This window comes from Triturus cristatus, chromosome 1_1 (assembly GCF_964204655.1).
Source record: "Triturus cristatus chromosome 1_1, aTriCri1.1, whole genome shotgun sequence".
NCBI lineage: Eukaryota > Metazoa > Chordata > Amphibia > Caudata > Salamandridae > Triturus > Triturus cristatus.
The window spans coordinates 1,281,055,743-1,281,082,441 of NC_140579.1; the positions used below are offsets into that span (position 1 = coordinate 1,281,055,743).

Below are 26,699 nucleotides of genomic sequence, written 5' to 3' on the forward strand. Positions count from 1 at the left end.
CCCTCCTGAACTGCACCGAGGCCCTTCATCCTGAGCTGCACGAGGTCGCATACACCTCATGGCTCCGCCATCTTGTTGGCATCCACGTGACTCTGTGCGCCAGCCAGCGCGACCCCGCTCAACCCGGCCTCGACCCCAGCGAAGCCCCGACATCGAGGCACCACGAACTGGCCAGGGGGTGCCGCAGGAACCATTCATCGCCCCCGGCGGAGGACAGTATCGATGGGACCCCCAACTGTCCTCCCCTCTCTAGGTGTGATCGCCCTGCAACTCTCTTGGGCCTGGAGCCTCTCCTACTGGGCGTCTGGCCACCTCCATCCGGCCTCGCCGCCCCCCCCCGGGCGCCTGGGTCCAGACATCAAAGGGCTCCAGACCTATATCTGGGGCGACCCCGCCACAGATCGGCAGTTGTATCCCGGAGTCGAGAGCCCTGCTGATTGAACCGCGGCTGACCCTACAGAGAAGAACTCTTGTCGGAACCATCACGAGCCCTGCTGACTGCGTCGCGGCTCCTTCTGGTGAACACTTTGAAGCCACCCGGAACATCGGAGCCCTGCTGACGCTGTCGCGGCCCAACCTCGCTGAAACCCCCCTCGGAGCCCTGCTGTCGACGTCGCGGCTCGAGCTGAGCAGAAACCATCTTGAGAGCCCTGCTGATTGGATCGCGGCTCTCCAAGAATTGTACGCCAGAGCCCTGCTGACGCCGTCGCGGCTCGACCCCTCCGAGATCCGGAGGTCCTCCAGCTTGAGGATAAGAACTGGGCCCCAGGTACCCTCGTACTGCGCTCCTGCCAAAGACTGTCCCGCTACCCCTACCCTTCCAAAGAGACACTGAGACTTTTGGTGGATCCCTCGATCCCTTCGTGTAAATATTGACCTCGTAACCTTTTTATTGCTGATAAAGAATTGCTTGTCTTGAGACAACCTCCTTGAGTCCTGTGTGGTGGTGTTACTGTGCTAGTACGTGATAGGACGAGGATCTCTCAGGAGACTTCTCGGCAGCGCTCGGCTACTTCGTGCAGTGTGAGGGCCCCCCCTTGGTGGTCTCACCGACTCCTCGGGGTCCGCCTTCCAACACTCTAGAAACAGAAATATCAAATTTTTGAGTTTACATGGATTAGTTTTTACTATCAAGTATGTAAATATTTTAGTTTGTAACATAGAACGTTTTTTTCTCATTTCATTTTTTATCTGAAAGAAGGGAAGCATATACTTTAAGGGGCATCCAAAGCAGGTTATGGCATTCACCCGTTGCAGTACATATGCCATGGTTGAAATCCCATTTTGATGTGAGGGATAATTTGAAAGATAGCCGGCCTGTGCGAGAATTCGATTTTTGAAATTTGTAAATCTGAAATATTGCTGCTTTCCATGAAAGACAACACTTACTGTATGTAAGAAGAGGGGATTCGCTCTGTGTTATGACTGAGCCAGTAATTTGTACTCTGTAATACCTGAGCCTGTATGATCATTTGCCTCCTGAGATCGGATTTAAGAGTCAGTTGATTTTTGTAACCTGTGGTTTACTATGGCTTTGTAAGGCTTCTGAAAGGTGCATATGTGGGGCAGTGGTTTAGGATGAGATTAGTATGTGACTGGGGCACTCACAGAGTAACTTCTACTGTGTGGGTGCCCTAAGGGCTTATGTCACTGGAATAGATGTGGCGTGGTCACTCAGGTATATCAGTGAAGGGTAGATGTTTTCAAACTTTCATTTGCCTTGTTATAGGCAATATACAATCAGCACAAGTTTCAAAAATATTCCTCGTTTGCATCAATCATTTAATATATCGCCTATTGATCTTATTCTGTTAATACAACAAAATGAATAATCTAATGGTGAGATGAATTAGTGTTACAGCCAAAACTGCTGACTTTGAAACTGGGGAATCCGGTTTGAGTCTCGGCAGCAGCTCAATATCCTTTGATTCTGGGCAAATCACTTAGGGGCACATGTATCAAACTCTTCATTTGCGATTACCAAATAGCGATTTTTAAGAAAACACTATTTGGAAGTCACAAATGCCTATGCATGTAGAAATCGCTTTAAATGTGCAATTCCTTTTCATTAGCAAATAGCGATTCAGAAATTGCAAATGGTTATTAGCTAATGTGACTATTCATTCCTATGGGCCTGCAGGGCTAGGGGAATGAATGGTAATGCATTCGCAAATTGCTATTACAAAATTGGTAATTGCAAATTGTAAATGGAAATCCAAGGGTGCCCGGGGGCCTGAGGCCCCCCTATTGCACCCCCAACGAAAGATAAGTGTGCACATGTGAAGCACACATGCCCTAAGGGCATGTGTGACCTAGATGGCACTTTGAAAAATGCCTTTTTGTGCATTTTTGAAAGCATGCAGAAATCACCATCAACTTGAAGTTGATGGTAATTAGCATTTCCTAAATGCACAGTTAGTATTTAGGAAAGACTACATGCATCAGCAAATAGGGATTTGCAAATTACGATTCCCTAAATGCATTTGCAATTTAGGTAAACGCAAAAAATTGCGACTGACAAAAGCTACATGCATCTGAAAAGGTCTTTTTTCCATCAGCAAACGGAAAAAGGCTTGATGGATGTTCCCCCAAATCTCCCCGTGCTTATGAAACAAATGTGTCATTGTGTAATGTAACTGGTGCTCATGTTAAGCACTCTAGGTCCTTCGGGTCAAATTTGCGCTCCATAAAACTGAAAAATAAGTAAAAGTTAACGCGTTAAATTATTATGCCACTACATTTATCTTACTGACTCCCCTAAGAGTACATGTGTGCAGATACCTTCCCAATAGCTTAATGCTAACTTGTGAAAACAGTGAAATAACCAATGGGTTGATTCTCTATTTATTCGGTTCAGAAGCAGAACACAGCTGAAGAGTTTAAGAGAGTTAAGGAGTTGGCCGTCTCCATACAGTCAAAGGTGATGGTGTTCCCTTTAACCTGAGGCCCTGGGAGGAAGGGATGGCAGGCTATTCATTTTAAACAGAGCAATTAAGGCATCGTGAGCAGCTGCTCCTAAGCTTTCACATGCAAATTGACCTTGGCCTCGCACGGTGTTTTCAACTTCCCTGACTGGTTTCACTTCATTCCTGAGAATGGAGCAGGAGGGTTTGACGATTTTAACTGGAATTGAAATTAATTCTTGGATACTTTAATGAGATTACAAAGACCGTCTTCCTGTGTGTTCCTGAAATTGCACTTTTGCACGCTGTATAAACTACACTATGACAAGAAAAAAGAAAAACGCTTTCAGCTTTGTCATTCTTTTCCAGCTGCAAATTAAAATATGCTTTCATCAAATTTAAGACTGCTTCCCATTTATCGTAGACTGAGCATTCAGACACAAAATGAAATTGACCGCAGCCGCAGCTTAGATTGAGGAACATTTTTGTGCAGCAAATACATGGTTAATGTAACCATCCGAATCTCCTCATACTTACAATTGTTATAATTGGGAAATAATGCAATATGACCCACATGCTTCTATTTGTGTGGTTTATAAACTGTGGAAAGAAAGTTACATACAAGTAAAAAGGTCATTGTGTTCAAGTTTTATGTTTTCTAAAGGGTTAGCTTCTTTAAAATCACTATCCTCTCTGTTGTTAGGTGAGCTCCAAATCCTGAAGTGTGTTTAATATGCTAAGTGTGTTTAAGGCTACAGTACCACCTCCTGTCTACAGGGGCAGAGCTGAGCAAAAAAATAAACACAGGTCCCCACAAGGCAATTTTTAAAAAAGTTGTAAAAATTGGCGCATATGTATTTCAAGTCATTTCCAATCATTTAGGAGACTTTACCTTGTGGGGACTTGGGTTCAGGTCCCCACAGTGCAATCAAGTCCCCACAGCGTGAGTGTGTTATCATACTTAAGTCCCCACAAGGATAGTATCTCAGTCTGTGTCTCTCTCTCTCTCAGTCTGTGTCTCTCTCTCTCTGTCTGTGTCTCTCTCTCTCTGTCAGTCTCTGTCAGTCTCTCTCAGTCTCTCTCAGTCTCTCTCAGTCTCTCTCAGTCTCTCTCAGTCTCTCTCTCTCAGTCTCTCTCTCTCAGTCTCTCTCTCTCTCAGTCTCTCAGTCTCTCTCTCTCTCAGTCTCTCAGTCTCTCTCTCTCTCAGTCTCTCAGTCTCTCTCTCTCTCAGTCTCTCAGTCTCTCTCTCTCTCAGTCTCTCAGTCTCTCTCTCTCTCAGTCTCTCAGTCTCTCTCTCTCTCAGTCTCTCAGTCTCTCTCTCTCAGTCTCTCAGTCTCTCTCTCTCTCAGTCTCTCAGTCTCTCTCTCTCTCTCAGTCTCTCTCTCTCTCAGTCTCTCTCTCTCTCAGTCTCTCTCTCTCTCAGTCTCTCTCTCTCTCAGTCTCTCTCTCTCTCAGTCTCTCTCTCTCTCAGTCTCTCTCTCTCTCAGTCTCTCTCTCTCTCAGTCTCTCTCTCTCTCAGTCTCTCTCTCTCTCAGTCTCTCTCTCAGTCTCTCTCTCAGTCTCTCTCTCAGTCTCTCTCTCAGTCTCTCTCTCAGTCTCTCTCTCAGTCTCTCTCTCAGTCTCTCTCTCAGTCTCTCTCTCAGTCTCTCTCTCTCTGTCTCTCTCTCTGTCTCTCTCAGTCTCTCTCTCAGTCTCTCTCAGTCTCTCTCTCAGTCTCTCTCTCAGTCTCTCTCAGTCTCTCTCTCAGTCTCTCTCTCAGTCTCTCTCAGTCTCTCTCAGTCTCTCTCTCAGTCTCTCTCAGTCTCTCTCTCAGTCTCTCTCTCAGTCTCTCTCTCAGTCTCTCTCTCTCTCTCTCAGTCTCTCTCTCTCTCTCAGTCTCTCTCTCTCTCTCAGTCTCTCTCTCTCTCTCAGTCTCTCTCTCTCTCTCAGTCTCTCTCTCTCTCAGTCTCTCTCTCTCAGTCTCTCTCTCTCAGTCTCTCTCTCTCAGTCTCTCTCTCTCAGTCTCTCTCTCGCAGTCTCTCTCTCGCAGTCTCTCTCTCGCAGTCTCTCTCTCGCAGTCTCTCTCTCGCAGTCTCTCTCTCTCTCAGTCTCTCTCTCTCTCAGTCTCTCTCTCTCTGTCTCTCTCTCTCTCAGTCTCTCTCTCTCTGTCTCTCTCTCTCTCAGTCTCTCTCTCTCTCAGTCTCTCTCTCTCCTCTCTCAGTCTCTCTCTCTCAGTCTCTCTCTCTCTGTCTCTCTCTCTCTCAGTCTCTCTCTCTCAGTCTCTCTCTCTCAGTCTCTCTCTCTCAGTCTCTCTCTCTCAGTCTCTCTCTCTCAGTCTCTCTCTCTCAGTCTCTCTCTCTCAGTCTCTCTCTCTCTCTCTCTTCCGAAATACAAAGAAGAGCAAGAAGAAAGAAGACCTGCCCTGAAGCTGCTAAGAGGAAGACACCAACTGCTTTGGCCCCAGCCCTACCGACCTGTCAACCCTCCTCCAACCCGGCATCTCTTGTGGCCAGCAACCTCGCAAACCCCGGAGGACCTGGCTACCTTTTGGCTCTAAGCACCTGGGACTCCCATGAGTAGAGGCTCTACTCAAAATCCTCTTCTAATCCCTGGCATCAGCCTGGAACCACGAACCCTGCACACACTGCACCCGCCAAGCCTGGCCTGTGCAAAGACCACGAGGACGACCCCCCCGGCGACTGTGACCCCGAGTCCGGCACCCAAGGCCTTCCCTCGACGCTCCTGACGATGCCTGCAGGCCTAACTCACTCTGCACCCAGCTGCCCCTGTGCCGCTGAGGGTGTAACAACTGTACCTACATGACCCTGGGAGACGCCTGAGTCTGTGCCCAGAACCTTAACTTTACCAGTCGAGTACTTACCTGAAAACCGATAACTCAATTTTCTCCATAGGGTAACATTGACAGGTTTCTTCTGAAATTTTTTCTAAGTGTGGAGTTTTTAAAACTTCAAATATTCACCAAAAATCAGCCGAGTAACGATAACGAAAATACTCACCTGCTATTAGGTGAGCTCCCAGTGCTGGATCTTGGTGCTCAGCACTGACCCTGAAAAATATTCACAACTGTACTTACCAGTAACCCAATTTTCCTCCATAGGGAATCATTGTCTGTTTTTCTGTGAATTTTCTTCTAAATGTCGATTTTTGCAAACTTCAAATATTCTTTAAAAATGCTACAAACTGTGAAAACGTAATTACTTACCTGCTTTAGATAGAGGTCCCAGTACTGAGTCTAGGCACCCAGTACTGGATTACAAAAGTAACAAGAACATACTATACCTGCAACTTGAATTTTCTTCCATAGGGAATCAGTGACTCTTCTCTATGAAATATTTTCTAAGGGTCAACTTTTAAAATAGCAAAATATTGTCTAAAAATCATAACAATAACTAAGTCGACTTTTATCACCTGTTTGAGAACTGACCCAGGACTGAATCTAGGATCCAGTCCTGGAATTACAAAAGTAATCCTGAAAGTAATCTATTGCAAATAACTTAAAACTTCCAATGAACTCAATGCATTATTGTGTTTGAACTTGTGATGCCTATTGCAACAATCTGTAACTTTCTAAAAAAGCCAAATGCATATTGCAAAAGTATGTATCTAAAGCATCTCATTCTGAGAAAGTATATTTTAATACCTATTGTTGGTTGTAAAATAAAACAAGCATATATTTTTTATATATAAACCATTGGCCTAGAGTTCAGTTATTGAGTGTATGAGACCATTTGCTGACTGAGTGTGTACAACAAATGCTTTACACTGTCCTCTGATACTGCCTTACTGCTCGACCAAGCTACCACTTTAGAGAGTAAGGTTATATCTAACTTTAGCCTCTGCCAAACCTCTGGGGACTGTGGACTCTGTAAACACTGTACCTATTTGGGAGCAGTATATACAGAGCCACTATCTCATATATATATATATATATATATATATATATATATATATACATACACACACACACACACATATATATATATATATATATGGAATATGCTACTTACCAGTATGCATCTGTTCTTGGCATGTAGAGCTGCAGAGTTGTACACTTAGCATAGGTCGCCATCTGGTGTTGGGCCCGGATGTTTGCAGTTTGTTTTTCTTCTTGGACAGTCTTTGGAAGTCACGAGTTTGGTGACTCCTCCTTCAGTCCGTACTGCGCATGGGCTTCGGCTCCATCCTCAGATTGTTTTTCGCCAACAGGGAAATGATGGAGCGTAGTAATAACAGTGAGAAACCCATGTGTTGTATCTAAATAAGATGTACTGGAACGGATACAGGTAGCCGGGGAGGCGGGTGGGCGTGTACAACTCTGCAGCTCTACATGCCAAGAACAGATGCATACTGGTAAGTAGCATATTCCGTTCGAGGCATATGAGCTGCAGATTGTACACTTAGCATAGATTATATAGCAGTACCCCACCTTAGCGGCGACCACCGGTATCCGTTGCAGCTGTTTGAAAAAGTGTCTTTAGTACAGCCTGGCCCACCCTAGCTTGCTGCTTGGAATGCACATCTACACAGTAGTGTTTTGTGAAGGTGTGCGGTGTAGACCATGTGGCTGCCTTGCAGATGTCATCTAAGGGTATATTCCCTAGAAAAGCCATAGAAGCCCCTAACTTTCTTGTAGAGTGGGCTTTAGGGGGAACAGATAATGTTCTCTTTGCCTTTTGATAGCAAATTTGTATACATTTTACAATCCACCTAGCTATCCCTGATTTTGAAATGGGGTTGCCTTTATGTGGTGGAGAGAAGGAAACGAACAATTGTTTAGTCTTCCTGAAGGGTTGCGTTATTTGTATGTAGTATAGTAACGCCCTTTTTACATCAAGTGTGTGTAAGGCCCTTTCTGCAACAGATTGGGGTTGCGAGAAGAAGACAGGTAATTCCACTGATTGATTGAGGTGGAAGGGGGAAATGACTTTGGGCAGAAACTTCGGATTTGTGCGAAGTATGACCTTGCTGTGATGCATTTGTATGTAGGGTTCCTGTATGGTGAACGCTTGTATTTCACCAACCCTTCTAAGGGAAGTGATAGCTACAAGGAAAGCTGTTTTCCAGGTGAGAAACTGTAGCTCACATTTGTGCATTGGTTCGAAGGGCGGACCCATTAGTCGTGTAAGAACTAAATTTAGATTCCATACAGGGGAAGGTGGTGCCCTGGGAGGAATTACTCGTTTAAGGCCTTCCATGAAGGCTTTAATAGCGGGCACTCTGAAGAGTGATAAATGCTGCCTGATTTGTAGATAAGCAGCGATCGCTGCTAGGTGTAGGCGTATGGATGAATATGCCAGGTTACACCTGTGAAGATGGAGCAGATAGCATATAATGTGCTGTATGGATGCATCTAGAGGGTTGATTGTATTGTTACGGCAGTAAATTACAAATCTTTTCCACTTTGCGGCATAGCATGCTCTAGTGGTAGGACGTCTGGCTTCCATGATGATGTTCATACAATCAGGGGGAAGGTTAAGGTATCCGAATTCTAGGATTTCAGGAGCCAGATCGCCAGGTTGAGCTGAGCTGGGTCCGGGTGCCTGATTTCTCCATGGTTCTGGGTTAGGAGGCATGGGGATAGATGCAGTTTTTGATGTGGTACCACTGACAGTTGTAGTAGCGTGGTGTACCACGGCTGCCTGGCCCACGTCGGAGCTACCAGAATGTGTGAGGGAGTGCTGTTGTAGCTTCCTGACCACTAATGGAATTAGTGGGAGAGGTGGAAAGGCGTATGCAAATCTGCCTGACCAGTTCATCCATATCGCATTGCCCTTGGACAATGGGTGTGGGTATCTGGCGGCGAAGCTTGGGCATTTTTTGTTTTCGTGGGTGGCGAAGAGGTCTATCTGAGGATGCCCCCACTGTTGGAAGAATGGGTGAAGAACTTGTGGATGCAGTTCCCATTCGTGTAGTTGTTGCGTTTGTCTGCTGAGCAGATCTGCCATGGTGTTTTGTACGCCTGGAACGTGCTGTGCCAGGAGAAAGATGTTTTGGGGAATTGCCCATCTCCATATGCTCTGGGCTAAGCGGGAGAGCTGGGGAGAGTGTGTCCCCCCCTGTTTTTGTATATAATACATCGCAGTCATGTTGTCTGTGCGAATGAGGACTGCTTTGCCCGAAATCTGTTTTTGGAAAGATTTTAGGGCTAGAAAGATCGCCAAGAGCTCCAGATGGTTGATGTGGAGCGATTTTTGCTGTGGCGTCCATAGACCTTGCATGGTGAGGTGTAGAAGGTGCGCTCCCCAGCCGGAGAGCGATGCGCCGCTGTTAGAGTCACTTGAGGAACCGGGTCCAGGAACGGCCGCCCTTTGGAAAGGTTTGTGGTGTTCCACCACTGCAGAGAGTGAAGTGTGCGGCCGTCCACCAACACCAGATCCGTCAGCTGACCCTGGGCCTGGTTCCACTGTTGTGCTAGGCAGTCTTGAAGTGGACGCATGTGGAGTCTTGCATGGGGCACTATGAAAATGCAAGACGCCATCATTCCTATGAGCTTCATAAACACTCTTGCTGGAAGAGAGTGCTGAGGAAGGAATGTTTTGCGTAAGGCTTGAATGCTTGTGATTCTGGCTGAGTTTGGATAGGCAATACCCTTGGAGGTGTCTATAGTGGCCCCGAGGTATTGCTTTGTGTGAGATGGTATGAGGTGGGACTTTTGGTAGTTCACCGTGAAGCCTAGCTGGTGGAGCAGTTGGATGGTGCTGTTTGTATGCTGCACACATTGGTGGTAGGACGCGGCTTTTATCAGCCAGTCGTCTAGGTAAGGGAAGACGTGAATATGTTGACGTCGGAGGTGTGCTGCTACTACTGCTAGGCATTTGGTAAACACCCGTGGTGCGGTGGTGACCCCGAAGGGGAGAACCGTGAATTGGTAATGTTGCCTGTCCACCACGAACCTGAGGTATTTCCTGTGAGAGGGGTGTATTGGAATGTGAAAGTATGCGTCTTTCAGATCCAAGGTTGTGAGAAAGTCTCCCTGGCAGAGGAGTGGGAGGACTTGTTGTAGAGTGACCATGTGAAAATGGTCTGAGTGTATGTAGGCATTTAGAGGCCGGAGGTCCAGAATGGGTCTGAGGGTCTCGTCTCTCTTTGGTATTAAGAAATATAGAGAGTAGACCCCTAGATTTCGTTGGTTGACGGGGACCTGCTCTATAGCATGTTTTTGCAGGAGTGAAAGTACCTCTTGTTGGAGCAGCGTGGAATGTTCTGAGACATTGCACGGTGCCTTGGTGGGATATTGGGTGGGGTAGATGTTAGCTCTAGACAGTACCCTGACCGAATAATTTGGGTCACCCATTTGTCCGATGTTATGGACTCCCATACGTGGATAAAGTTTTGTAGTCTGCCCCCGACCGGAGTGGAATGGTCTGGGGGGAGCGGAGGGGAGTCATTGTGCGGGGGGGGGTGGCAGAACGGGTGTTGTTGGTTTTGCCCCTGCCCTTATTGTTGTTACCCCTGTAACCACCTCTCTGATTGCCCTTTGAAAAGGTATTTTGAGGAGGGGACTTGTAGGAGGTAGAGGCGTTATCGGTGGAGGAGCCTCTACCTGTGCCACGAAAGGACGAGCGTCGAAAGGAACGTTTGGAGGCTTGTGTTTGGAGTGCCCCCATAGACTTTGCTGTGTCTGTGTCTTTCTTCATCTTTTCGAGCGCTTCGTCTACCTTTGGCCCAAAGAGTGTTTCCTGGTCAAAGGGGTGATTGAGTATGGATGCCTGGACTTCAGGTTTGAACCCTGAGATCCTGAGCCAGGCGTGGCGACGAAGCAGGACACTGGTATTTATGGCCCTAGAAGCAGTGTCGGCTGCATCGAGGGCACACTTAATGGAGGTGTTTGTGATTAGTTTACCCTCCTGTATGAGGTCATGAGCCTTGTGCTTGTATTTTTCTGGAAGGTGCTGCATAAGAGCCTCTAGTTCGTCATAGTGTGCTCTATCATATCGCGCAAGCAGTGCTTGTGTGTTTGCAATGCGCCACATGTTTGCAGCTTGGGAGGCGGTGCGTTTACCAGACGCGTCCAGAAGTTTAGATTCTTTGTCTGGCGGTGGGGCATCTCCTGAGGATTGGGAGTTAGCCCGCTTTCTGGCTGTAGAGACAACTAGGGAATCTAGGGGAGCAGGGCCCTTGATGTAAGCAGGGTCTGTGGGTGCCGCCTTGTACTTCTTCTCTATTCTAGGGTTCAGTACTCTGGCTCTGACAGGGTCTTTGAACACCTCTGTAGCGTGCTTGGTGACACCCTTAAGCATGGGTAAAATGGAAGTAGATTTGTCTTGTATATCAAATGTATCCAGTAGGAAGTCTTCTTCTACTGGTACACTGTGCATGTCCACCCCATGGTAGTGTGCTGCTCTCTGCACTAAATGATGAAACCCTAAGGAGTCCTCTGGAGGAGACGGCCTTGATGGGTATAGGTCGTCCTGAGGTACATTGGGTATATCAGGGTTATTGTAATCCTCCCATGGATCTGGGGTCCCTGGTGGAGTGGGATCCATTGGGGCGTCCGCCGGGTAATTGTCCGGATCCCCATCATCCGGATCTGGGGATGGGGTCGGATCGTAGTGAGGTAAAGGTGGCGGAGACCTGTGAAGTGGAGGGGGTGGAGGAGGTGGAGTGGGTAGGGGAGGCGGTGGTGGGGAGGGCACTCTGAGGGGAGAAGTAGCAGAGTCCTTCCTTTTGGGTGGAGGAGGAGGAGCCGGAGCATCAAGGCGTCTTTTCTTGGTAGTTAAAGTCAAAAGCCCAGTCTTTGGATCTTTGGACAAAGTCTTTTGTAAAGGGTCTGGTGTAAACAGAGCCAACGGTGTCGAGTCGTCTGTCGGCACCGGTGATTTCGGAACCGGGGGTTTCGATGGTCTGTGTGCGCCATGCTTTTTTGAGGTCTCCGGGTGTTTCGGCGTCGAGTGATGTTTCGGCGCCGGAGCGTCGGTGCCGACAGATTTGTGTTTGGTCGGCACCGAGTGTCCAGGCTTCGGCACCGGTGGTTTCGGAGTCGAGCTGGATCTTGCAGTCTTCGGTGCCGGATGCTGTTTTTCGGCACCGGGTGTCGGCTGGCTCGATCCCGAGCTGCCATGAGACTTTGGGTGCTTCGACACCGGGCCCGAAGGTGGGGTGATCGAAGTTTTGGTTTTGCCCAGGCCGGCAGGCGAGGGAGTAACCTGAGTCTCTTTGGTTTTCGGCGCGGGGGTGGGAGGGGGCATAGTACTCACGGCCCGCTGCGCTGGTGTAACGTCCTCCACGTCGGAGTCGTCGGCCTCGGAAGCGCTGACGACGTCTTCCTCCTGTTCGGTGTGTGTTTGCCCCGAAGCTTCGGCGTCGTCTCCGAAGATGTCCGGTGGAGCTGCCGAGGATGAGTGCGCCATGGTGCGTCGAGCTCTTCGATCTCGGATGGTCTTCTTCGATCGAAAAGACTTGCAGGCGGGGCAGTCTCTAGCCTCGTGTTCCGGAGAGAGGCAAAGGTTACACACCTGATGGAGGTCGGTGTGGGGAAATTTAGACCCACATTTTGGGCACTTTTTGAACGGAGTCCTTTCCATCGGCCGGGACCGGAGTCGCGGAGGGCCCGAAGGCCGGTGTCGATGTACGGGATGGAGAAAAGTGCCGCTTCGAGAGATGAAGATGATGAAGGAACTCGAAGAATCGAGGATTTTCCGTCGAGGCTGGAACCGTAGAAGTTCGAAGCCGGAGCACGAAGTATCACATCCGAGCCCGATGGCGGAAAAAAACAATCTGAGGATGGAGCCGAAGCCCATGCGCAGTACGGACCGAAGGAGGAGTCACCAAACTCGTGACTTCCAAAGACTGTCCAAGAAGAAAAACAAACTGCAAACATCCGGGCCCAGCACCAGATGGCGACCTATGCTAAGTGTACAATCTGCAGCTCATATGCCTCGAACATATATATATATATGTGTGTGTGTGTGTGTGTGTGTGTAAATACATAATCGAGTATGCATATATATAAAAATAAACGTATACCATCAATGAAGGAGGAGGGAAGAAACAGAGGCTCATCTTAATTAAAAAGATTGCGCAGAACCGCTTGTCCCACAGACGTGTCCGCATTGCTGGCAGCTTCCAGACAGTAATGTTTAGTAAAGGTGTCTCTGCTGGACCACGTTGCAGCTCTGCATATCTGATGAAGAAGCACACCAGCAAAGAGAGCAGTAGAAGAGGAGATTGCTCTTGTACAATGCGCTCTAGCAGTTGCCTGTAGAGGTCTACCCGCTTGCTGATGACAGAAAGATTGATGCAGAAATCCGACGTGCGATGGACTGTTTGGATACTGGATGACCCTTACGCATCCTGCCGTAGGCTATAAAAAGCTGATCAGACTTGCGTATTAAGGCTGTCCTTTGCAAATACAATTTTAGACATCTCTTGACATCAAGAGAATGTAAAGTCCTTTCCGCAGGTCATTGTGGATTAGGGAAGAAAGTCTTTAAAACAACTGGCTCATTCAGATGGAAATTAGAAGGCACTTTAGGAATAAAAACCGGGTTAGTGCGGAGCACTACTGAGTCTCTGGTGAATTGGAGGAAAGGCGGTTTTATAGTGAAGGCTTGAATGTCACTGACCCGCCTAGCCGATGTGAGGGCTAACAGCAGAGACGTTTTCCAAGAAACAAATTTCAAATCAGCCCTATGGATAGGTTCAAAAGGGTGTTGCATGAGTTGTGACAGAACAATGTTAATATGTCAGGGCGGAGGTGGGCGATGTATGGGAGGAAACATACGAAACAATCCTTTGAAGAATTGTTGAATGATCCTAGAGGAATAAAGTGTGTGAAAAATCCTGTCGGAATCTTGAGATAGCCGCTAGGAACACTTTAAGAATAGAGTGGGAAAGGCTTGACCTTGCCAGATGTAAAAAGAAAGGTAAAAGTTGTTCTGGTTTTGCATGGATTGGGTGGACTTTGGAGGCTTGACACCAAAGGCAGAAACGTTTCCACTTGAGCATGTAAGTTTTTATAGTGGAAGGCGCTCTGGCGTTAGCGAAGACTTCTCTACAATCTGAAGGAATGTCTAAGTGAGCAAATTCAAGGTGCTCAGGCGCCAGGTAAGCGCAGCGATGCAGGATCCGGATGGCAGATCTCGCCGTTGCGTAGTGGAGAGAAGATTCGGTATTGGTCGTAGCGGAATGAGATCGCATTCGGACAGAAGGAGGCGTTCTGTAAACCAGAACTGGCTAGGCCACCTGGGAGCTATGAGAAGCAGGCGACAAGGCTCTTTCCTTATTTCGCGGAGTACCCTGGGGACCAACGTTATCGGCAGAAAGGCGTAGGCATATATTTTTGACCAGTTCATCAAAAACGCATTCCCGCACGAGTCTTGATGGGGAAGCCAAACTTGCGTAGAATGGGCATTTGCGGTTCAGGCTGGTCGCAAATAAGTCCAAATTAGGTTGATCCCACTTCTGAAAGATGCGGTCTAACGTTGGTTGATGGAGTTCCCATTCGTGGTTAGATGAGGTCGACCTGCTGAGGGAGTCCGCAAGGATGTTGGACACTCCCGGAAAATGGACCGCTGTCAGAGTTATTTGATGTTGGATAGCCAAATCCCAAATTTGCTGAGCCTGATTAGACAGCAAAGTGGATCTTGTGCCCCCTTGTTTGTTTAAGTAGTGCATGCTCGTTGTGTTGTCCGTCTGGATCAACACTGACGCTCCGAGAATGGTGGTGCGAAAGGATTTCAGAGCCAGGAAAATCGCTAGCAACTCCAAAAGGTTGATATGCCACGTCCGTTGATGAGTATCCCATTTGCTGTTGACTGTGAGGCCTTGAATATGCGCTCCCCATTCTTCGAGGGAGGAGTCTGTGGTGATGACGAAACTTGGAGCCTCCACCAAGAACGAGAGGCCTGCTGCAACGTTTCGTATGCAAGTCCACCATAGCAACGCTTCCCGTATCGGAGCAGTGATGCAGGTGAGATCGAAATTTGTAGCCACTGTTTGTTTAGCTCCTCTTGCAAAGGTCTCATCTTGAGATGACAATTGGGAACTAGGGGAATGCAGGATGAGAGCATTCACTGAAGTGACGAACTGTCGGACAGAAATGCACCTTCTTGAGCGTAGTAGCTTGACAAGCTTGCAAATCATTTGTTGCCTTTTGTTCGAGACAAAGGCTTGTGCCTTCAAGAGTGTCTATAGTAGCTCCCAAGAACGTTCTCTTTTGCGAAGGGATGAGTTGAGACTTGTCCAGAATGATGGAGAGGCCTAGAGATTGGAAAAGGGACAGACATCTCGGAGTATGGGTGTTTGCGACTGAGAATGAATTTGCCTTGATAAGGCAGTCGTCGAGAAAAGGAAATATTTGTATTCCACTTTGTCGAAGATGTGCCGCCACCGGTGCCAAAACCTTGGTGAAGACACAGGGCACGGAACGTAGTCCAAAGGGAAGGACTTCGAATTGGAAGTCTCTGCCAGTCACTCTGAACCTTAAGAATCTTCTGTGTCTGGGTACTATCAGGACATTAAAATATGCATCTTGGAGGTCGAGAGTGGTCACATGATCCTTCAGAGTGAGAAACTGAAGGACTTCTTGGAAAGTCAACATCCGGAAGGATTGCATTTTGAGAAATTTGTTGAGGGAACGAAGGTCGAGAATGGGGCGCCATTCTCCCGATTTCTTTTTTATTAGCAAAAATCTCGAATAGAAAGCTGTGCCTCTTTGTAATCTTGGAACCACTTTGATTGCTCCTTTCTTTATCATTAGATTTATTTGAGAGAAAAGCTTATTCAGATGAGCTGGAGGCGGGCCTTTGGGAGGAGAATTTGGAGGAAGTTTGACGAATTCTATGACGTGGCCCCTGGCCACTATGTCCAAGACCCATTTGTCCCAATAGGGAGGACTTCCTTCTGTTCTGTGCATACGATGCAGATGGTGGCTGCCGGAAGGAATATAGGCGTTGAGAAGAGTAACGTTGGTTTCCTTGATAGGACTGGTACTGTCTGGACTGATTGTAACCTCCTCGACAAGAGAAGGATCCATGACCCCAGCACCTCGAAAGGGCTGCTTCTGAAATTGAAGAGTACCGAGAGAACTTGCCGTCTCGGTATCTTTTTTAATAGCTTGAAGGGCGTCGTCAATGTGTTGACCGAAGAGAGATTCGCCATCAAAAGGCATGTCTATTATCTTCGTCTGAACTTCCTGACAAAATGAAGGGGCCTTCAACCAGCCCTGACGCCGAAGGACTGCAGCTCCTGTTAACTGGCGAAAACCTGTAGAAGCCACATCAACAGCAGAGTCTATAATCTCAGCCGAGATTCGTTCTCCCTCTTGGAGGATTTTTAGTGCTTCTGTCTTGGAAGAATCAGGTAACATCATGATAAAGGGAGAGATGTCTGACCACATCTGAATATCGTATCGGCCTAAGATAGCCAGAGAGTTGGCTGCCCAGACAGTAGTGGCCGCCATTGTAGAAACGTTCTTACCAATGGAATCCTGACGTCTCCCGTCCCGATCAGGGGGAGCAGACAATGGAGAGGAGGGATTCTGTGCTCGACGTTGTGCCGCTTGGGAAATAACGGGATCTGCCTTTGGCTGACCTATCAGACATACTGGTGAATTATCAGGTGCCTTGTATTTTTTTTCAAGACTTAGCAGGACCGCAGGGATGGAGGCAGCGGTATTCATGACCTTCAGACCTTCTTGCCAAATGAAGTCAATAATAGGTATTATTTGCACCTGTTTCCTTGGTTCGTCTTTAAAATCGTAAAGAAAACAATCATCCTTCCTGATGTCCATAGGAAGGTGGAACCGTTGGGCCGCTCTCCCCATCAGAAAGTGAAAACCTCCCATGTCAACTAGAGGTGAGTCAACAGGAGCAGGAGCATAAGGAGACGGAGTTTGTTTCTGAAACTCATCCCATTCAGTAAGGAGAGATCTGTCATCTAACTCTCCCTCTTCTCTGCCGTGATGTGCGTGTCCTGAATGTGGTGGGACACTGAAAACCCTGGAGAAAGCTCTCTGGGCGACCTAAGTACTGAGGAAGACTGAGGAACAGGTGTTCGCGGGACAGAAGAGGCCGATTCAGATGGAGGGAATTGGCGATAATAGTCATCTAATATGTGTTGCAAGTTATTAATAAGACAAAGGCATCTGTGCAGTAGGGTTTGTCACTGGAACTGAAGCAGCAGCCTCAGGGTAATAGTCACCCTCTTGGTCCTCATCCTGTTACTTAATGAGGAGCTCAGAAGGCCTCCGGGCGGCACGAAATCTATCGTCTTCCTCAGATTCTTCCTCATCGGCCCCATAATCGAATAACTGCTGAGGCAAAGCAAGAGGTACTTTACACAGGGAAGTGTGAATTGGTAAGAGGACATCAAAAGAAGCTTTTAGTCTCTGAAGCAAGGAAGCCTGTGCTGTTGACGGTGGTAAATGTGTAGATGACACCATAGAAGACGCAGACGATGCTGCGGCCGTAGACGAAGACCATACTTGGAGGTCAGTGCCTGGAGTTATATGTAGCGTTGATGAGGCAGCTGCCGCCGACGAAGCAGCCGTCGACGGGGCCATCGTAGTCTTCGTCGACGAAGGGGCAGGCTTCACCTTCTTCATTGACAACGAGAAGGAATTAATCGACTGGCGAGGTCTCACAGAAACTGACACCAGCATCAATTGCGAGGATGCAGACGACAGGATCATCTGAGGCTTTGGAGATGAAAATGTGGCAGTTGACGTCGTCGTGGCGACAGCAGGCTTCTTCGACTAGTTCATAGACGTCGAGCTAGTCGACGAGGGACCCCGTTTCTGAGGTAAACTCTTGTCGGGATTAGTCTTAGAAGCCTGAAATTTTAAAGTCTTTCTCGGGGTGTACAGGGTACAGGGTACAGGCTTACCATTAAGAGATGTAGGAGCTTTTTTTGAGGAGGAAGGCAACTCCTCCAGTTTGGAGGTGTGCTGTTTTAACACCTTACCCCAGGGAAGACCATTCTGTGTCGTTAGCCCTCTTTCTAGAGGAAGCAGTCTTGAGAGAGGAAGTACTCTCAATGTCAGACAAGGGGTTGTCCTGGTCCTTAAGCTTCTGTAGCCACAGAAGATGACTTGTCTCTCAAAGTCTTTTGAGGGAAAGTTCTGCATATCTTGCAATCTCTCACCTGGTGGTCGGGATAAAGGAAGTAAATGCATTTCTTGTGCGGGTCTTCAGAAAACAGCCGGAGCTTACCACAAGACTCACAAGGTCTGAAGAGAGATTTATTTGAAGACAAAACAAATGAAGAAAATTATGAAGAATCCTGAGAAGGAGAAGAAGTACTGAGCAGAGCTCAGGGAGACTCCCTTCACATGACGTGCGGTAGAAAATCTGAGAGCCTGATCCTCTGAGGAGATTTTAGGAGAGGATGTCGCCTGATTGGATGTAGTTTGGACTACATATAATGACTTGGACGAGTCATGAAAGTGAAAAGTTTTTTCCTATTAACTTCTTTGTAATTTTACTTCCTGTTACTCTCTTAGCTTTCCTATAGCTATTTTATGTATATATTGCTATTTTTATGTACCGTGGGACTCCCACTTGGACGACGGGGAATGATTCAAGCATGTGAATCTATGAAAGATACCCCAATACTGGAGAAGATGTCTTCCCGTTCCTCATCGGCTCCGATGGGCTCGTCGCCTTCCTCCCCTTCGGATTGAGGTCTGAAGAGGTCCGGAATGGAACCTGCTTGTCTCTGCATGTCGCGTCGTCGGGCCCGACGATCGCGAAGAGTCTTTTTGGAGCGGAAAGCTCGGCACGCGTCGCAGTGGTCTTCCCTGTAGTCGGGTGACAAACACAAATTGCACACTTCGTGCGAGTCGGTGCACATGTATTTCGCGTGGCACTGAGGACAGAACTTTTAAGGAGTTTGTTCCATCGACTGCGAGTCGAACCAGGGGCTAGGCCCGACGGCCTACCACAAGCTCTGTGATTTAAATTTTTGTTAGGAATAACGATTCGCGAAGAAAGGGAAACATGAATGGATACAATACCGTTGAGTGTGAATGTGATACGAGCCGAGAAGGATCGAAGTCGAACCGGAGCGCAGCGAGGTACATCCGAACCGGAAGGCGGAAAAAAACAATCTAACGATGGAGCCAATGACCATGCGCACTATCACCTAAGAGAGGAGTTCCCTACCTCGTGACTAGGGAAAACTTGTTCCAGAAAAACAAAGTGCAAACATCCGGACCCAACGCCAGATGGCGATCTTATGCAAAGCATGTGATCTACAGCTCACATGCCTCGAACAAAGTTTATATGGATTTCATCACCTATGGCAAAATAACTACACTTCACCAAATTGTCCTATTCGATGTAAAAATACACTCAAATCTGCATACTTTATGCAACACCCACTTATGGTAAAAAAATTAAAAAAAGAGAAAAAGTAAACTTACTGGCTGATGTGAGGAAGGAGCTGACCAGTTTGTGACTGTCTTTTCGATTGGGATCTGGCAGATTGCATGATGGCGTTGGTGCTTTAAGTTTCTGTGAATTTTTTTGGGGAGAATTGAGCTTCTCAAGTGGCCTGTTCTGCCACTGAGATTTGAGAGGTCCTTGGAAATGCAAACTTGATGGGATATCTGTGAAAGAAAATAAAGGGGAAAATAGTTACTAGCAGAAAATGCACTAATTAATACAACTGTTAGTACTAGATCAGAATTATAACAGCTAGAAACAGCAGCAGGAATGTAAAATTCCACTGCACTTGGAATCTCTTCACAATCAAACACATTGCTGTGCCTCCTCCTCATAATATGAAACACCCGAGCACTCCCATTACATATTTAACAAACTCTTAGGAGAAAAAAAACTGCCATCTGAGTCTCTTAATGTTGGGTTGCAAAGAGCCCAATGGGCATCATTACTACTACAAAAGTGCAATTTCTGTGCCCCTGAATATGGTAATTTTATTTGTCCATAACTGGACACCAACAGGAGGGAATGTAAATGAAAACGCTCAAGAGTACAAATTACAATTGTATTCTAGGGACTGTTTGCCAAATATATCAGTTATTAAAGACACATCCAAATAGAAACAAGCATTGGCAAATCCATTAGCTAAGGTCTAGGCAGGCTACTGCAATAAAAAAAAATGCCAGCATATGCCACAACATTTTAAATGGAAAAAAAACCTATGCAGCCACCTAAACAGACACTACATACTTGGAAAAAAATCTACATTTAAAATAAATGAATGTGGCTTTATTAGTAATTTTACCTTAATATTTATTAAAGTTTTCATTTTATTTTAAGTTTTTTTTTTTTTTTTTTTTTTAGTATTTATTTAGCATTATTGATTGTGATGGAGGTGAGAATAAACCACAACCTAACCAAGCACTCAAAAAGCAGGCAGCAACTTTATCACTTGTAACACTTTAAAACAGCAACCTGTAAGAGCAGGTGGAAAATTAATTCTCTGCACTTTGGAACCTATTGGCTTTCCAATGTCTTTTAGCTAAGCTGCACAGTTTCTAAAGCATAGGGGAGTGGAAGTAGAAAATTGGGAGGGGGCAGAAAACATTGCTGCCAATCTGTTCTGTTTGCATATGAACATAAGGCCCATTTAACTCCTGGCCGGGTATGGAGGTGGAGTTAAATAATCCTACACCGCCACAAGAGTAATCCTCCACAATCTAAACCTAACTCTACACATACAGGGCTACTGATTTGTACAATAATAAATATCTTTCAAGTCCCAGATACGTATGGCTATGAAAAAGGGTGCATATCATTGTTAATTACAAAACTATACACTTTAATTTTAAAGAGCTACATATAAATGTAAGTTAGCAATACAATACTTGAGGCAGTTGCTTCCCTGGAAAAAAAGGTCGACTTTCATTTCCCCTTTCATTGTGGTGTCCTTAGCTAAACAATTGCCAAAAATATTCAATATGAATCTTTTTCAGCTAACTAACCAGAGTCTATGCACCATTCACCAAGAAAAATGAAAGGCTCAATGGATTAACACTTTTTGTGAGGGGGCGTCTGGTTTAGGCTCGCTGTTGACATCAAGATGTTTCACTAGTCATCCCCACTTCCTCTTCTTTAGTTGCCCCAGGTAAGGAGACCAAGAAATTGCAGAGAAGAAAAGCTTGCTCTACAAGCTTTTACTTTACCAAGGTCAAGCTATTTAGCACTTTAAAATTTGACAATCTCCTAACAGACCAACAATAAGGGCATGATATTTGCAGATTTGAGATTAATGTTTAAACAAATAATTACAGAACCCCCAGACATCAATTCATGAAACTCCATTGCACAGAAGGAGGAACAATCTAGAGCAGCTGGAGGTCAATGTATCTCAACATGCTGTCAAATTGAAACAGGTTACTCACCTTTGATAATGCCTTTTCTAATACAAACGTTATCTAACCAAATATTCCTCACCTTGTGAATTTTCCCAGTCAGGATACGGAAACTTCAAAGCATTGGTAGTTGGCATTGTGCGGCTCTGCCCAGACTTGGATGAGATGTCGGGTCCCTGCCCCGACGTCAATTTCTTGAAGTCCTGCAGGGCTGGTCGGAAAAGGTACCAGTCCCTTCTGAACTGGTGGCACGTTGCAGCCTGGCAAAATGTCCAGTGTCCAGAACTGGTACACCGTAGGAAAACGCAGTGGTAGCAGCCTTTGCTCTAGTGGAATGAATGAGCAAGCCTTCTGGAGGCTCCTTTGTGGCTAGCACCTTGAAGTATACAAAACAGTGATATATAGAATGATTGAATTATTCTTAGCCACTGGTATTTAGGGCCGCATCCCAGTCCATTGTTATTTTGCACACTGTCACTTCAGTTTTGACCTGGCCATATGCAAATGAGATTTGCCCCTTCTTCAATGTGAACAATCCATCCTGAACTGCCAGGCCATGTCCTCTCTAGGCTTCTCATGTTCCAATTCATCTGCACAAGCATTTAAAGATCTTGACCGGTGCAGTGCTGTCAGGTAAATGTCCTGAGCATTCAGCCACTTCCAGAGGGGCAGGGCTACCTGGCACAGAACCACCAACCCATAGCCACCCTACTTGTTGCAAGACCACATGGCAGTCATGTTGTCCGTGAGAATATGCACCCTTTCCCCTTTGATGGTCAGGAGAACTGTCTTCGGTACTAAGCACATCACACACAGTTCCAGCAGGCTGATGTGGAGGCGAGCTTCAGCCGGCGATCAATCTCCTCTAATCTACACCCAAACCAGCAACGATGCATCTGTCAAGACCACTAGGTCTCAGTGGGGTAGGGAGAGGGTTTTGCTGCTTCAAGTGAAACCTGGCATGGTCCACAAGCAGGATGCAGGAGGACAAGAGGCCCAGATGTCGGTCATTCTCACTGAGATCAGGTTAAGGGTTGAAACATATTCCAACTCACTGAGACCGAGAGTTGGCGCAAAACAACACTGTATCCGGGATAACTCCAATGAAAGGGAGCTGCTGTAAGGGAGTCAGGTGTGACCTCTGCATTTCAATGGAAAAGACCAACAATAATTGTAGATCGTCCGTCGTCTGGAGGTGGCCTACTACTGTTTGAGGCGAGCCTGCCTTCAGTAGCTAGTCATCGAGGTATGAAGACTGGTATCCCCAACCTTTACAGATGGGCTGCGACCACCACCATCACTTTGGTGAACACCGAAGATGCGTTGTTAAGACCAATAGGGAGCACAGAGAATTGAAAGTGCTAGTGGCCTTTGTTTACGTAATACCTGAAACAGCAGCAAACGCCTGTGAGACTGCAGAATGGGGATGTGAAAATATGTGTCAGTCAAATCTAGCACTATTATCTGGTCTTCTGGATCAAAGCAAACAGAACTTTGGCCAGTGTGAACATTTTGAATTAGTCCTTCCGGAGTAACACGTTCAGAGTGTGAAACTCTAGGATAGGGTGCAGGCATCCATCCTTTTTCAGTACCAGAAAGTAATGCAAGTAGCTTCCAATCCTGAAAGTATGATCTCGGCACCCTCTCAATTGATTTCTTGGCCAAGAGAGCTTGAACATCTCCAATGATTATGGACAAGTTGTTCTCTGGGAGGTGTTGCAGCGTGTCTAGAAGTTAGGATAGAAAGGATAGGGAGTATGCTTGTTCGACAATCTGGAACACCCACTGATTTGATGTGATGCTCCACCATCGGGGGAGAGAATAGATTAATAGACTTACCACCAGGCGATCATACACCGTCAAGGGCAGAACAAAATGGATTTGTAGGGGCGGAGGTTGGGGTAGTGCGTTGCCCCCATAGCCTGGATACTGTTGGCCTGCTTCTGGCCTCGTCTGCAAAAGGACTGGGAGGCCTGTTGCTGCTGAAGCACGTATTGCTGTTGACTTTGCTGGAAACTCCCTACTGAAGGATTGAAAGAGATGCTATTTTGTGTGAGGGGGGCGGGTGGGGGTCCTGCACAGTAAGCTGAGCTAGGCCTAGAGGAGAGCTGGCAGTGGCCTGGTCACTCTAAGCTCCAAACAGTCTATGGCTGTCAAAGGTCATGTCCATTAGAGACAGAGGTCTGAAGAAAAGCCTGTGGAGCGAATACATGCGTGGCATCACGGCACAACGCTTGTCAGAATTACCCTACCCAGGAAGTCAACAGTGTTCAGGCCTGAACAGACCTGCAACGCTAGGTTCCACATCTCCGACCACGCATAGACTGGGTAGCTTTTGCAGCCCTGTGGATCTGGATGGAATGTGGTGGGGCACCCCTTCCGCTGCCACGAAAGGGGCGAAAGGCAGACTGCATGGGGCGAGAAGTTTCTGCGAGGACCAAGGATCTGGCCGTGGCCCTTCAAGAGCTAGAGCGTGTTGTCCGCTTGTCACTAAACAGGCAAAGGCCATCAAAGGGTATGTACAAAAGTGTGCATTGGACAGCCCCAGAGAAGCCAGACGTTCTCAGCCAGGCATAGCACCACAGGACTACCGATGTGGAAACCGTCCTACCCAGCGAGTCGTGGTATCCAGCCCACACCGGAGGGTGAACTTAGCTGCGTTTCGACCTCCAGCAACAGCACGGGTGAGCACAGCCCAGGCCTCCTCCGGGCACTGTGACAGCACTTAATCGAACATATCCAACACCGTGTGTGTATAACGGCCCAAGAGACATGCGGTGTTCACCAACGGCAGTGCTAAGCTGGAAGAAGAAAACATCTTCCCAAGATGGTCTAGCTTCTTGGATTCCCTATCTGGGGGAGCAGTAGGGACTGCGCCTTTTGAGGACGAGTCTTGGACCACCAAGCTCTCAGGGCTAGGGTGTTGGGAGAAGAAAAGTGGGTCGCCTGGGCGGTGACGTCGGCAATCATCCAGTCCACAGGAGCCCCTGTGCTGGGCTTAGACCAAGAGCCCAGAAGGATGACGGTGAGAGCCTCATTAAATGACAGCAGGGGTTCCCAAGAGGCTGCTGCCAGCTGAAGCACCTTAGTCAAAAGGTTAGTCCTGACAGCCACCGTAAGAAGCTCGGGGCCCAAGGCCTCGGCCGCCCTGCGCAACACCACAACATAAGAAGCTTCCTCTTCCATAGCCACGGTAGGGGGAGAAAGCATACCAAGGTCTGGGGAAGTATCCAGACCACTGGCATCACCCAACTCCTCTTGTCAGTCCGGCTCCTCAAGTTGGTCTGCTAGAGGGAAAACCGATCCCTCCCAGTCTTCCTCACCCTCCTCTGCCTGCCACTCAGGGTGCTAGGGAACACCAGGGATGAACAGCAGTACAAAAGCACCCTCCGACGCCGATCCAAATCGGGTGAGGCTGGAGTCGATGCAGGTTGGAGGCACAACCATTGTCGAGGGCATCGTCACTGGAATCAGTGACGGAGAAGGTACCGTGAGGTCGACCGGCGCTGATGCAGATCCAGGCATGGATCATTGGGGGACCCTATCGCGCCGAGGCCGGAGCTGCTGGCATCGAAGGCCCAGGGCCCCCAGCTGAGTCTGTGGGGTCCGGAGGCATGCCTGCGGAGTCAGGCTGCCCAAAGATGCTGTGCAGCGTTTCGTAAAAAATGCACTAAGCAGGGCAGGGGATGCTCCGGGAAAAAGAAGGAAGAGCGGAGCCGTCCCAATGGGCTCTGAGGAAGGAGCCGGAGAGTGACGACGCTTCGGGTCCCACTTCGCGTAGGCCGACGGATGGGAAGAAGACGAAGAGCGGCGATGCTTCTTTGCCTGCTTGTGCTCCGACTTACCCGAGGAGTGCGAAGACTTTGAGGACGAATGGTGATAGCTCCGCGACTGGTACCTCGACAGGGACCTTGAATGGCACAGAGCAGTCTGACGGGCCTCCAAAAGTTTTCGGGACTGCTCCTGCAAAGACTTGGGGTTCAGAGCGGGTTCGTGGTCACATTCCAGGCACCAGAGACCCGCAAGGTGCGGATAGGTGACCGACATCTTGTGACAGGAGTGACAGGGCTTGAAACCGGGCCGACGGCTGGACATCCCTTGTACACCAGTAGTCGAAGACTCGAAAAGATGTCGACAAAAGTCGAAAAAGGGTTAGTCAAAAAGTAACTAAGGGGCACACTCTATGGATCTGCGCTGGCTGGCGTGGAAAAAAAGAACTGACGTCCGTGAGCAGGGGCGGCGTCTAAGTAGAGACGTCATCCCGGTGACCACGACGCCGAACACGGAGTCGACCGACGCCACCTACCGACGCGCAGGGGTACTGCTACGAAAACATTTCTCCGGATCCAGTCTGACATCTGGGGGTAATTCTAAGGTAAGGAATCTATAACTACAGTCTCTCTCAGATGTTAGCGGCAACATTCCGGAGTCCGAAAGGACCATCGGATCAGTGTCCTGTGCTGGTACCAGCATTGAGGCTCAAGCCGGTGGCATGTGTTCTGTCACTGGACGTTGAGCCAAGGCTGGAGCTGGCAGCAATGTGCTCAAGAAAGGGGCCAACCTCGGGCAGAGGTCGAGTGGTGCAGTCGCATCAGGGAAAGCTTTCCGATGTGGGCCGAACTAGAAGCTAACTAACGAGGGTTCCCTGGGGGCCGAAGGCACTTCAGTTGGAACCAATGTGGTACCGAACATTTTGCAGAACGACTCTACAGCCTAGATGTACCTGGGATGTCACACAAATCGTGGTGCAGGACGAAGGTGACCCCTGTTTTTACATCTTGTGCTTTTTGCGATAATTGTTCAACTTGCCTGAACTCTGAAACTTCGATTTTGAACGCTTGTGTAGGTGGCCTCAGAAACGAGAGCGAATCTGTGCCCTTGACTGGGACCACTTCTCCAGACAGTTTGACAACAGCTAACTTGGCTTCACATTGGGGATACTTTGCAATTCATCTTCACGCAGTAGTAACAGGTCTCTAGGTCATGGCGAAGCACCAGAGGCAGATGTCGTGGGTGTCCGTCACAGAAATTGGTCCGTGAACGTCACGACATAGCTTGATACCTCTCATTTTAGAGTCCATACCGACACGTGAATATTTGAGAAATGTTCTTGTAGTAAAACATCTAACATCTATATATTAAGAGCTACTTTTAGTTTGATGTAAAAAATTAAGTCAAAGAAATATGGGTTGGAGTGTAGTTTGCCAACAACTGCACTGAATAAAAGAAGTTAAACCACAACTTTTAAGTGAGTGGGGGGGGGGGGGGGGAAGAGGAGTCGGGAGATGGTTTCTTCAACTATTAAAGTGAAAATGATTCAAGTTGGGAAAACACTAACTATATGACCAATTAGCAATGGCCAATTAGCAATATCCTGAATTTACAGCCAATGGCCCTAACTAAAAATAATGGCTGCACCAATCCTGCCTCCTTTCAATAGTGACCAAACTGAATGCTGGGAACGAATGCTTACAAAAGTACTACATTCTTAGTGGTGTCAAAATAAAATCCAATGCAGA

General features: G+C 47.6%; 1 protein-coding gene across 12 annotated transcripts in view; it reads right to left on the reverse strand.

Moving 5' to 3' along the window:
* LOC146871964 (KAT8 regulatory NSL complex subunit 1-like) overlaps positions 1-26,699 on the reverse strand; it is a 1,874,485-nt gene that overhangs the window by 931,085 nt on the left and 916,701 nt on the right. For all 12 annotated transcript variants that reach the window (XM_085652540.1, XM_085652525.1, XM_085652531.1 and 9 more), the window contains exon 8: positions 19,267-19,452. In XM_085652540.1, the coding sequence (XP_085508666.1) occupies positions 19,267-19,452 (186 nt within the window). The remainder of the gene's footprint in view (positions 1-19,266; positions 19,453-26,699) is intronic.